The sequence below is a fragment of the Rhagoletis zephyria genome, unplaced genomic scaffold, assembly GCF_001687245.7.
Source record: "Rhagoletis zephyria isolate East Lansing unplaced genomic scaffold, Rhagoletis_zephyria_1.1 Rzeph_scaffold_07395, whole genome shotgun sequence".
In the NCBI taxonomy this organism is placed as follows: Eukaryota; Metazoa; Arthropoda; class Insecta; order Diptera; family Tephritidae; genus Rhagoletis; species Rhagoletis zephyria.
Genome location: NW_016164478.1, coordinates 8,372 through 20,213, shown reverse-complemented (window position 1 = coordinate 20,213; position 11,842 = coordinate 8,372). Strand labels below are relative to the sequence as shown.

The window sequence follows — 11,842 nt, the reverse complement described above, 5'->3', positions numbered from 1 at the left end:
GAGCCAATAGCTTGTGTGAGCAAATCCAATTTTTGGCAGCAAATGTCAGTTACTCGGTTTTGCAGAATGACGATTCGCGGTTTTGTTCTTTAAACGACGAAATATGTTTCTTTAACCTAACTAACTTCATTCTTTTTTTCATTTCAGACTGGCCCTCGTAAATACAAAAGGCGACGAAAACTGAAGCCACATGAGATTGCTCGTTTGCGCAGGGAGAGTCAACAGAACCCGAATGGCAGTGATATAGAAATTTCGGACTTTGATATTGACAATGTAGATGATCTCCTTGGCATTGCAGATCCCCCTGCGCCCACAAAAACTTCCTTAAAATCCAAACGTGGCAAAGCTAAAAGTAGCAATAACAATTCGTTGACAAACGCCACTGATGCCAGTGTTATATTGCCAGATAATGATTTACTCATGGAACGCCCCAGAAAGCCGCGCTACAAATCAACTGGCAGTAATTCAGATACAATATGGCAAAACAAGCTCATTAATTCTAACTCTGTGCTATCGAATTTGGAAAACACTCTACAAACTATCGATGCACTGGTTGTGGGCTCTTCGGGCAGTACATCACACTTAGATGCCGAAGAACGCAGGTCGAGATACAAATCGAACATGGAGATTAATAGCAGTGGCTCGCAGCGCACACAGGAAGTGCAAATAAGCAAAGGCCAAGGGGGAAGTAAAGCTCGTAAGCGACCAGAAAAAGCAACAGTATCAAACAAAACAAGTCGCCCGCGTATGATTCATACCGAAAAGTGGTCAGCTGGTAATAATGAAAGTGGTCGAAAACGTTCTAAAACAATTGTAACCAAAAAACAAGATACAAGTTTAGATGTATTACGTTCCTCTACAATAATTGTCGACGACTATGAAATTATTACACCCACCACTGAGTTACCTAAGCAAATTAGTTCGAGTCCGGCCCATATTAAAGAAGAGAGGACACAAGAAGCTTATCAACATCAGCAACACCGCATACAATATAGCTCACATCAAACAAGTTCTTCAAGGAATATTGATCTATATGATACACAGTTTCTCGGTGGCACTGCTACGCTGCGTAAAGAAGCCTACGAGAAGTTCAATCCCAGCATTGTTAATGATTTGGAAGAAATTTTACGTTCGCCTATTAAATGTGATCGCACCGAGCGTCACCGCTTCATCAGTGAATCGTCCACACAATTCCTCGAAGAGGAGCAACACAACATGATAAAAATCGAGCCAACATCACCGGATTTGCGTGAAATTGTTGTTGGTGTTAGCGACACTGCGGGCGTTAGTGTAAGTGGTGGCAGTGCAAGCGGTAGTAGCAATGAACGTCGTTGTATTCGTACCGCTCGTAGTCGCGCCGGTGCTGTTAATCGCAAATATCTTGAATTCGAATCGGAATTGCCACGAAATGGTGCACTTCGAACTCAAAAGCGTAGCGCCGCAACTATCAGTAGCGGTAGCACTTCGAAGAATAAGCAAGCCAGGAATAATAGACGAGAGAAAGGAGATGGTTCCATGAGCAGCCAAAAAAGAACTCGGACATATCCTTCCTCTTATAGCTTAGACGGTTTCACTAAATCATCCGGTAGTGGTTCACTTAATACCAGCAATGACTCATCTTTCTCTTCACTTTCGCCGTCTAATGGTGTGGGTGGAGCAGTGGCGATATCTGCTGGTGCAACATCGGCGGCGGCGTCTCCAATACTACCCGGGCGTAAACAACGTTATTTCGAGTGTGAGATGTGTTCGGCCGTTTTTCCAGACCGGGCGCAGCTGCTGGACCACGTGCCTATACATATATAAGATTTTTAACATTTTCTTTATGCTGAATTGAATATCGGGTATGAGGTTTCCGAAAAGCGTTACAATTCAAAATGAATTTACTAAACGCATACCATACCGTTGTACAAGTGACTTTTAGTTGCATTGAAATTTATGCAAAACTATACATTTTAGATAATATTTTTTTTTAATAATACTATTAATTAATTAATATATTAATTTTTAATAATACTATTAATTTAATTCTTTCATTCGGTATGAAAAGTATTTAATATGTAAATTTGTTTTAGAATTAGATGTGTTTAACTAAGCCATCAATACCATATAAATATAGTGCTAAAGCCACGTGTTGTAATTTATAGTTAGCAAACCCAAAGGCCTCTTTCTTACCTATTACATAGAAACACATTTTGTTATACCATTTTTATAAACATATGTATGTATGTACGTAAATTACCTCAAAAGCCAACCCCCTACAACGTATGTGACTAATAACATTTAAAAAATAAATATATGAAGTGATCTTTAAGAGACGTAACGGGTTTTTTTTCGTTGGTATTATTCTAATTGAAGCTATATGTACACAAGTTTGGTGGTGATGCAGGCGCATTTACTTGAACAATTTATTTATGTATGTATCTACAATTGCCGGTTTGTGAAGCAATTAGCAATTTACTGCTTCACGTACCTAACCTGAATCGTTTATACATATGCACTTATTGACTGCGAATATAAATTATGCACAGAATACATATTTTCAGATAGAGATTACTTCTTGGCTGGAAATTGCAAAGCCTAAGTGCAGTTTATGCCTTATGGGGTTGGGAGGTTTGCTGCTGCCCAGAGGAGCTTCTCGGAGCCGTGCAGGCTCTTCGGGTGTTGGGTGCGTTGAGCGAGCGGGTAGCCTTGGAGGCTGATTGTGCCGTTTGGCTTGAGCAGCAGGAAGCCACATAGCTTGTGGTCCACTCCCGGTGAGACCTAAGACCAGAGCAGGTTCTTAGGTGACTCCATCCGTTGCATGAGTTGCACCTAACCGAAGTGGAGTTTGGATGGAGTCGATTCTGGCAAACACAGCAGAAATACGTTTCTGGTCCGGGGTTGGGGAGCAATCCGGCTGCAAGGAGTTGCTCCATGGACGAACAATGATTGAGGGGTATCGCCGATCTAAGCGGGGTTAGGTCGCCGAAACAACAGCCCTTGGTCGGGTAAAACCCGAGTCATTCCGGTACGTAGAACCGGCTGTCTTGGGAATGAATGCCAGCTCAATCCGACTCAACTATGCCAGCTCAATCCGACTCAACTAACACCCCTCTCCCTCTGGTCCGAACCCATCGAAACAGCTCGTTTCTTATTTTATTCGTTTTTTATTTAATTTGTTTTTCTTTTGACAAATTTATTTTCTTTTCATTTTTAGATTGATCTATTGTTTTAGAAAGAAAAATGTGTAGATACGTATTTATTTTAATTCTTTGTTTAATGTTATTTAATTTTTTAGATTTGGATTTAAATATTTTTTATTAATTTTATTAAATTTATAAATACAATTTTGTTGTTGTTGTTGTAGCGGCCCTACTAAGCCCCGCCTTTTCCGGGTCTACGTTCAATCATTGTCGTCAAGCTCAACTAACGGGAGGCCTAGGTTTCTAAAAATTTTATGAAAAAATGAAAAAAAAAATTTAGACATAATTAAATTAAGAAAGAAACAAAATTAAGGCAGAACAGTAAAATAAATTTTATTTATTCTTTTCAAAACAATAGAAACTGAAAATGAAATGAAATCAACAAAAGCAAAATACGTTAAGCTAAAAAAAAAAAATATATATAAGAAAAAAGAGAAATTTCTAAAAATTTTATGAAATTTCAAAAAAAAATATTTCTTAAAGAATAACATCTAAAAATTAAATGAAATGGAAAAACTATTCTTTCTTTTTCTTTCAAAATAATAAAGTAGGGATCACACGATTTGTACGGTTGTACCAGAGTCGTACATTTTTGCAGCAGTGTTGCTTAGAAATTTGAGAACAGATCAATAAAAGGATTTCCAAACAACACCACTCTGTAGCAGCCAAAATACAAATCTGCTTAACATCTAAAAATTAAAAGAAAATTGAATTAAGGCAGAAACAAAATTAAGACAGAAATAAAAAAAGCTGCTAATTGAATTTTTTCTTAACCGTTAGTTTCTTAAGAACATTCTTAAAAACATAAAAGAAACATATCACTTAAAGGCATAAATCTTCCAAATATAAATCAATTAATACCCATCCATTCACTAGCAGTGCGAACACCTCATATGCAAATTTGTTGCTGAAATGGGTAATTATTGTACCCCCTAGAGACTGATCTACTCTCTCTAAAGATTGCTCGGTTGACTTTTATCAAAGAATATTGTGCTTACAAACGCAAATATTTGTATACCAAAATAAATAAACATATGTCTGCATGTACATAGCATGTGTAAGAATATACAGGCTCATAAATATATATGCACGTACATATATATTAACATGTGATCAACAATTCTACTTAAAGCCGATGGTTTAGAGAGAGGTGTGAATTGTTTTAAGAACGCTTTTGCCGGTACGCAAATATTTATATGTATGTATGTATGTATGTACATATATATGTACGTACGATTATTTTATATTTCTGATAATGATTGAAGAATAAACATTGATGTGACAAAATGCATTAAATTGGTTGAGGGCTACCCCCAGAGCGATGAACTCTTTGTCCATACGAGTGAGAGATATAAATACACATACATATGTATATATGTGCATACACACCGACATCATGTTCATATGTAGAGTATCGGGCAAAATGTATGCAATCTTTTTATATTTGTTCATGGTATTTATTTTCAAGGGGCTTATATGTATACATTTGTACATACCTATATACATACATACATATGTGTGTATATTCCTAATATGAACCTAATTAGGAGGAATGCATGTAAATAAAGTTTTTGGAAATATCTCGACCACAGCGCAATCGGTCGAGTAACAGTTGGATCAAAGTATTTTCATTCAAGGAGCTATCTATTGTGTATGTATTACAAATAAGAGCCAAAGTCGACCAGAGCGCCATCTATCGAGTCAAATTTGTTTCAAACTAATTACCATTCAAGTCGCAAGTATATATTCTAAAGTTCTAACTAAATTGGGTGGTAAATACCAAATCGGGTATTAATATCTCGACCAGAGCGCCATCTATCGAATAAAATTTTGTCTCAGAGGTGGTCCCATACTAATCTAGTTTAGATCCGATCTTTTGACCATGAAATATATATATATTTTTTTAAGTCGGGTTTTTTTTTGCTAAAAATTAATTTTTATTTCTGATGTCATACGCTCCATTAACAGTCAAGTTTTTGGAAGATTTTCTGGCAGGGTTCTCCCTTGAAAATAAATAAATAAAATATTTATTACGTATACCTACCAGTCTTACTTTTCTATATAGTAGAAAATCAGGCCTAAGCGTTTGCTTAAATTTTGGCTGGGTAGTGAAAAGGTTTGTAATTAAATAGTATTCCCTATTCAAATTTTCGCCAGTTTTCGGATATCCGATTTTTATTTAATAGCTTAAAAATGCGAGTTTTTATTTTATTAATACTTAATATGAAATTTAAACAAAATATGCTAGAAAATTAACCATTGAAAAAATTGTAATACGTTTTTTTTTTTGAATTAATATTCTGAAAGATTTTGATTAAAGAAGCTGGTCTTAGCAAAACTTAATAATCAGGTCGGTTCTGAAATTCGTACAACTTGAAATCGGTGCGGTTTGAAAATATTTTTGAATATTTGTATTGACAGTACATACATAATTAGAATTATAATAGGAAACTGCTAAAAACACATCATTTACACCATATCCAACGATTTAGGCTAAATTTCTTTATTCATTCTGAACGTTTGGAATAAACTTTTTTGTTTNTTGACAGTACATACATAATTAGAATTATAATAGGAAACTGCTAAAAACACATCATTTACACCATATCCAACGATTTAATGTTATCTTATTGACTTCTTATTAAGAATTCTCCAAAAAAATTGAAAAATCTCTCGAATATGCCCATGCCTAGTACGGTTTCCTCACGGCGTTTATAGATTGCGGTAAGAAATTAAACGAACCCTAGAAATGAGATTTAAAATTAGATGTAAGTATGTACAAATTCTTAAATAAATATTAAAATAACTTTCTCAACTATTTTATATGCGGACATTGATTTGAGTGTTTGATGCATCCATACATACATACGTACAAACATACTTAGTAGTGCTGCTGTTTTCATAAGCACAGCTGTAGTCATATTGTATACACATTTACATACATACATACATACATATGTACATGCATACAATGAAGCAACTATTCATACAGTTGTGGAGCTCCACTGCGCAAACACAAAGCAAGTTATATACATAGTTGTATAGAGGTTATTTTTGTATAAAAGCAAATATTTTTTCGAGATATCAGCAGTTTCAGAATTCTCTTCTATCGGGAAATAAGTTACTAAAGTCCCAACATCAAAGTATAAATTAAACATCAAAAAATGGCAAGTTATAAGTTATTTGTTTTGTTGTTCAGTTGTGCCGTCGCCGCGGTAGTCGCTATGCCAAATAAAGAAGTGAGTTAGTTACAATAATTTGTACCAATATATGTATGTAGGTATATACTAGCTCTTGAAAATATATTCTTTGCTCTCATTTGAATGTTTAAGGGCCAGTACTTCAGTGCTCGGCTGTGGTTTAAACTTAGTTTAAGGGCTCGAGTTGGCTGGTTTAAACTAAGATTAGCTAATAAAACGTCAGCCAGCTGTTCAAGACAAATGCAGTTTACGTCATCTAAGTTTAAACTTTCACTGAAAAAGTGGCCCTAAATGTGTACATTAAAACTATTCGTATGTCAATGTTTACAGAATAATCTTGTTTGAATTTGTTTAGCCCTTACTTGGAGGTGAGACAAGCCTTACTGGCAAGGACTTGGACGAAGCCAAAGAAGTACTACAAACTTCTTTAACCAAACTGGCTGCTGGTGAGGATGGACCTAAATTTGAGTAAGTTATTAGTAATGTAAATACATACATATGTATTGAGATACATATACTCGTACATACATGTCGAGCCCTGACCGCCAAACAGGCGTAAGCGAAATTTTTTCTCAAAATTTTCTTATTGACGCAGAAATAATCCTAGAGCATCTAGATGAATTTCTGCATAAAAATTAATAAAAACAAGTAATTTCCAGCAAAAAACCGAATTAAATTTTATATTTCGGCATGAAAACTCGAATTTAGACGAAACAAAATCAATATTAAACCGGCAGATTGTGAACGCGCCCAAAAAGATGGGATTTGGCCATCTTTTCGCTTCGCGCTGCAGTTACAACGTTCTATGTGGCATGCCTTGTGCATTTTCATACAATTCATTTTATCTGTCAAAGCGAATCTGTCACGCAAAGCGAAGCAAGCGTTTTATCTGGCATCAGCTTTACGCCTTTTTGGCGGTTTGGCGGTTAAAAACAGTAAAGTCCGAATTTTAATGCCGCCACCCAATAAGATTGTTCTATACCGAGTATACCCTATTTTTTTTTTATCTTGAAATCAAAAAATTTTTATAGAGTGCTCAAAGCGCTCAAAGTTTTCCATGTGTTTTATATAGGAAAAAAACATTTTTTTCGTAGAAATGGTATAAAATTCTTAAAATTAATATTTTTCGATCCTCAAACAGTGGTTCTCTTCAGGAGACTTCCAATATAATGCCCAATTGTTTTCTTAACCATTTCAAAATAATAAATAAGGGGTATATTTTTTCGGTATAGAACACTCCTAGAGGGTGGCGGTATTTAAATTCGGACTTTACTTGTTCCACATGCATTTTTGGACCACCCTAATGCATATATGTACATACATACATACATACTTACATACTATGTACATCGGTAAATCAGCGACTGGTTTGTATTTAATTGATGACATTAAATACACAAAGCGCTTGTGATGTCAAATTAGAATACAAATAAAAAAAAATATGATCTGCATATAACCCACCAAGCACGCTGCTTAGGCTATCGTACGGGTACGCGCCAAGCCGTATTTCATCTCGGTTTTTGGTGTTCCCGGCAGGATAGTAATATGTTCAGATGGCGCAACAGCCCAGTAATTGTTGCGATTACGCCTCTAAACGCATTGTTGTATATTTCTGATCAACTGAATAGTTGCGTGTTAGATGATCGTAATATTTTTCTGATCATTTGAGACAATATACTGGTGTGTACCTTTGAGAGTTGAATTTGAAAGCTAATACATCAAGCCATTCAGAAGACGCATAACGATCACAAATTTTTTTTAGCAACGGTTGCGCTCAACTGCTGCGCCTTCTGAACCTACCCAATTATTCACAGGTATTGTCTTTCCAGATAGCTTTGCTTCGCATCGAAATTCGTGCTCCCTTATTTTCATTTTGACGCAGTTCAATGTTGATTCTTTTACTTTTAATTGGTTTTGCTTTTTTCTTTCGTCCAATTTAATTTTTATAGGTTTTCACACCAAACAAAAAAAGAACGGTTGAAATAAAGTGAGCAATGAAAATTTTGAGTTTTTTTACTAAGCAAATGTTTATTTTTCGGCTTTTGCAAATTAAATAAGTTCTCTGCAAGAAGGAAAAAAATACGTGTGTATATGTGGTATATGGGGCATGGAAATATCCCTTTTTCTTTGCAGTAAACGTTTTAGTGTGGGCAACAATTATGTTTTTCAAATAAAGCAGATTGGAACATGCGCTCTCGGGGAATACAATACCTGTACGAGTATGTTTGTAGATTACTCGCCAAAAATTTAATAAAAAAAAATTCATAATGTATCAATACTAACGACATCGTATGTAGTCTACATAATGTAGGTGTTTGTTTTATTTACGTATATATACTTACATATGTACATATATACATATGAAGAAAAAAAATATATATTTATTAGCACATACATACATATGTATGTGCATGCATACATACTACATATCTTTATCTTTGACAAACTGAATGATTCATTTTATTTTCTTTGTTTCAAGCAGAATCTTGGAATTACAATCAGCAACCAGACAAGTAGTTTCTGGTTCTCTTTACAAATACGTAGTGAAGCTTGCTGATGAAAATGGCGCCGCAAAGGCATGCACCGTGAAAATCTGGTCTCAGCCATGGTTGGATAATGGCATACAGGTCACTTTCAAGTGCGACGGCCAGGAGGAAGTTGTAAGAAATCATAGCGTTTAAGTCGTGAAAACTNACATAATGTAGGCGTTTGTTTTATTTACGTATTTATACTTACATATGTACATATATACATATGAAGAAAAACAATATATTTATTAGCACATACATACATATGTATGTGCATGCATACATACTACATATCTTTATCTTTGATAACTCAATGATTCATTTTATTTTCTTTGTTTCAAGCAGAATCTTGGAATTACAATCAGCAACCAGACAAGTGGTTTCTGGTTCTCTTTACAAATACGTAGTGAAGCTTGCTGATGAAAATGGCGCCGCGAAGGCATGCACCGTGAAAATCTGGTCTCAGCCATGGTTGGATAATGGCATACAGGTCACTTTCAAGTGCGACGGCCAGGACGAAGTTGTAAGAAATCATAGCGTTTAAGTCGTGAAAATTTGTACATATGCATACGTATTATAACATGAATAAAAAAAATAAAATAATACACAGAATGCAAAGTGCTTCTATTTTATCGTTGTAAATGATCAGGGAATGGATTTAAAAAAAAATTGAAAACCTACAAGAGCGTCAGCAGTGCGCGCTTCCACTCCGCAACGCCTGGGTTCAAACACTGGTCAAAGCAACATCGCAAAAAAATATAGAAAAAGGAAAAAAATATAGAAATAGTTACAAATTTATGTTAATTGTTTATGGAGTTATAATTATTTAACTGTTTAATTATGTAATCTTATAAACCCTTTCAAATGAAAATGTGTCAGTATGGAAAATTTAAATCAAATCAAATCAAAACCAACAACACCATTGGAAAGGTATATATTTTTCTGAAGTTGAAGAGAGTTTTCACGGTTCAAAATGTTTGAAAATTGCGGCCAAAATCGTCGATTAAATTTCCGTATTTGTGTAGGTATAGTCGTTGTCGCAATCTTTCAATAATAAAGATAAATGTGACGATCAAGAAATAAACGATAACGATTCAGTAATACAAAAAAGTGAAGGTAAAATTAAAGAAAAAACGAAAATGAAAACAATGAGAAATACATAAGGATTAAGTTAACTGAAAGGGGAAGAACATTTGTTAAAATTTTTCGATAGGATTCGAAATAATTTCAGTCATAAAAAATTTGGCTATCGAAAGTTATCAAGTTACTGAAATTTATCGAATCATAACAGTTTATCGTTATCGAAATTTATCGAGTTATTCATGTTTATTGAGTTATCGCAACTTCTCGAATTATTCAAAATGACGAATGTTTATTAAGTTTTCGAAATTTAGAAACACAGCAAACTAGTTAGCGAAATTTACGGACAGTTATCGAGCTATAAAAATGTATGGGATTACCGATAATTGTCACGTTAATGAAATTTATAACGTCATTAATATTTATAGTATTATTTATAGAGCTAACGAAATTTATCTAGTTATCGTAATACATTGAGTTCTGTCAACTTATCGAGTTAACGATATTTATTGACTTACTGAAATTTTTCAATTTATCGAACCGAAAAGTTTGAAATTTTCAAAATATATTGAATTATCGAAATTTCAAGGCTATATCATGTTACCAGAGTGTAATGAGTTATCGAAATTTATAGAGGTGTCTAAATTATATCGAGTTATCGATTACATATATCGAGATATATAAATTTTTGAGTTATCGAAATTTATCGAGCCCACGAAACGCAACAGTTAACGATCTTTTTTGAAATTTGTTTAGTGATTTTGAAATTCATAGAATTATCGATATGTTTCAAATTATCGAAATTTATCGATAAACTGGAATATATCGGGCTAATTCCAAGTCCAGTAAAAGTCCTCCAAAGACGTTCAATGATATAAAAAATTGTAGTAGGTAGCAGGAAATTTTCCGGTAAGTCATTTGGTACCCTATAAGTTATACGACGTGCTAAGTCAGAAAACCTCTGCAAGGCTACGATCGAATTTTGCCAGTAACTGGCACTAGTAGTTTACTAAAAAGCACAAAATATATTGCTTTCATTAAGTTATTTTTTCTTTTTGCTTATAAATTTTTTGAGGGAATAAGTATTATTTTTTATTATTTCACTCACATTCAAGTCAGAATTGTTTCATTCGAAAAACAAAAAAAAAACAAAAATTTACAAATAATTATACAAGTAATTTTTAAGCAAACCAATAAAACCGACTTTAATTCTCATATAAAAATTTAAAAGTACCGTTAATTTCTTACTGATCCAATGATCAGACCTAAATTAAATTAATATGGGACCATCTCTGAGGTACTACCTTTCCTTATAGAGATCTTTTAACGTACGTGAATTATGCGGTAACATATATAAAAAAAAATATTCCGACGAATTAATAACCTCCTTTTTTTGAAGTCGGTTAAAAAACCTTAAAAAAATTGAGATAAGAATGATAGACCGCAAAATAGCGAGAGTGCCAGTTTTTACGAAAAAATGTTTTTGGGCCAGAATACAGAGAAACTCTTATTAAATTAATAAAGAAAACACTGAATCCCGTGATATAATCGGTACAAATATGAAAAATCGGGACACTTATACGTCCCGACTTAAACAAATATTTAGCGGGAAAATTTTCACAAAATCGGTACGGTCCCGCCAAAATTAGTACGAATGGTTACCGTACAAATATAGACCTCTGTCGCCCGGTAAGTCCTAACTTCTTCAAACTTGCACTTGTTTTACTAAAATTGAATGGTTGTTTGATTGTTTTCCTTTTTTTGTTATATCTATTTAATTGTTTATTAAAAAAAGTAGTGGACAATTTTTTTTAAGATAAGGGCTGAAATTTGGCCACAATTAATTTTTTTT

At 34.0% G+C, this 11,842-nt stretch overlaps 2 protein-coding genes across 3 annotated transcripts in view; both read left to right on the top strand.

Moving 5' to 3' along the window:
- Positions 1-1,985, top strand: part of LOC108374147 (uncharacterized) — a 9,067-nt gene extending 7,082 nt beyond the window's left edge. The window contains exon 4 of the mRNA XM_017630119.1: positions 148-1,985. Within this exon, the coding sequence (XP_017485608.1) occupies positions 148-1,803 (1,656 nt within the window). The 3' untranslated portion in view covers positions 1,804-1,985. The remainder of the gene's footprint in view (positions 1-147) is intronic.
- A 4,263-nt stretch (positions 1,986-6,248) lies between these two features.
- Positions 6,249-9,522, top strand: LOC108374146 (sarcocystatin-A-like). Of its 2 annotated transcripts, none has more exons than XM_017630118.1 (3): positions 6,249-6,421; positions 6,738-6,850; positions 9,256-9,522. In XM_017630118.1, the coding sequence occupies exons 1-3, from the start codon at positions 6,347-6,349 to the stop codon at positions 9,452-9,454; spliced, it is 387 nt and encodes a 128-aa protein (XP_017485607.1). In that variant the 5' UTR covers positions 6,249-6,346; the 3' UTR covers positions 9,455-9,522. The 2 variants fall into 2 exon arrangements, with proteins under 2 accessions (XP_017485607.1, XP_017485606.1); XM_017630117.1 differs by lacking the exon at positions 9,256-9,522 and adding an exon at positions 8,865-9,073.
- Positions 9,523-11,842: the final 2,320 nt, after the last annotated feature.

Excerpts from the sequence above, each read along its gene's own strand:
- LOC108374146 (XM_017630118.1), top strand. The coding sequence starts at position 6,347 with ATGGCAAGTTATAAGTTATTTGTTTTGTTGTTCAGTTGTGCCGTCGCC. Across the intron at positions 6,422-6,737 it reads TCGCTATGCCAAATAAAGAA|CCCTTACTTGGAGGTGAGAC; the intron begins GTGAGTTAGTTA and ends GAATTTGTTTAG. Across the intron at positions 6,851-9,255 it reads GAGGATGGACCTAAATTTGA|AATCTTGGAATTACAATCAG; the intron begins GTAAGTTATTAG and ends TGTTTCAAGCAG.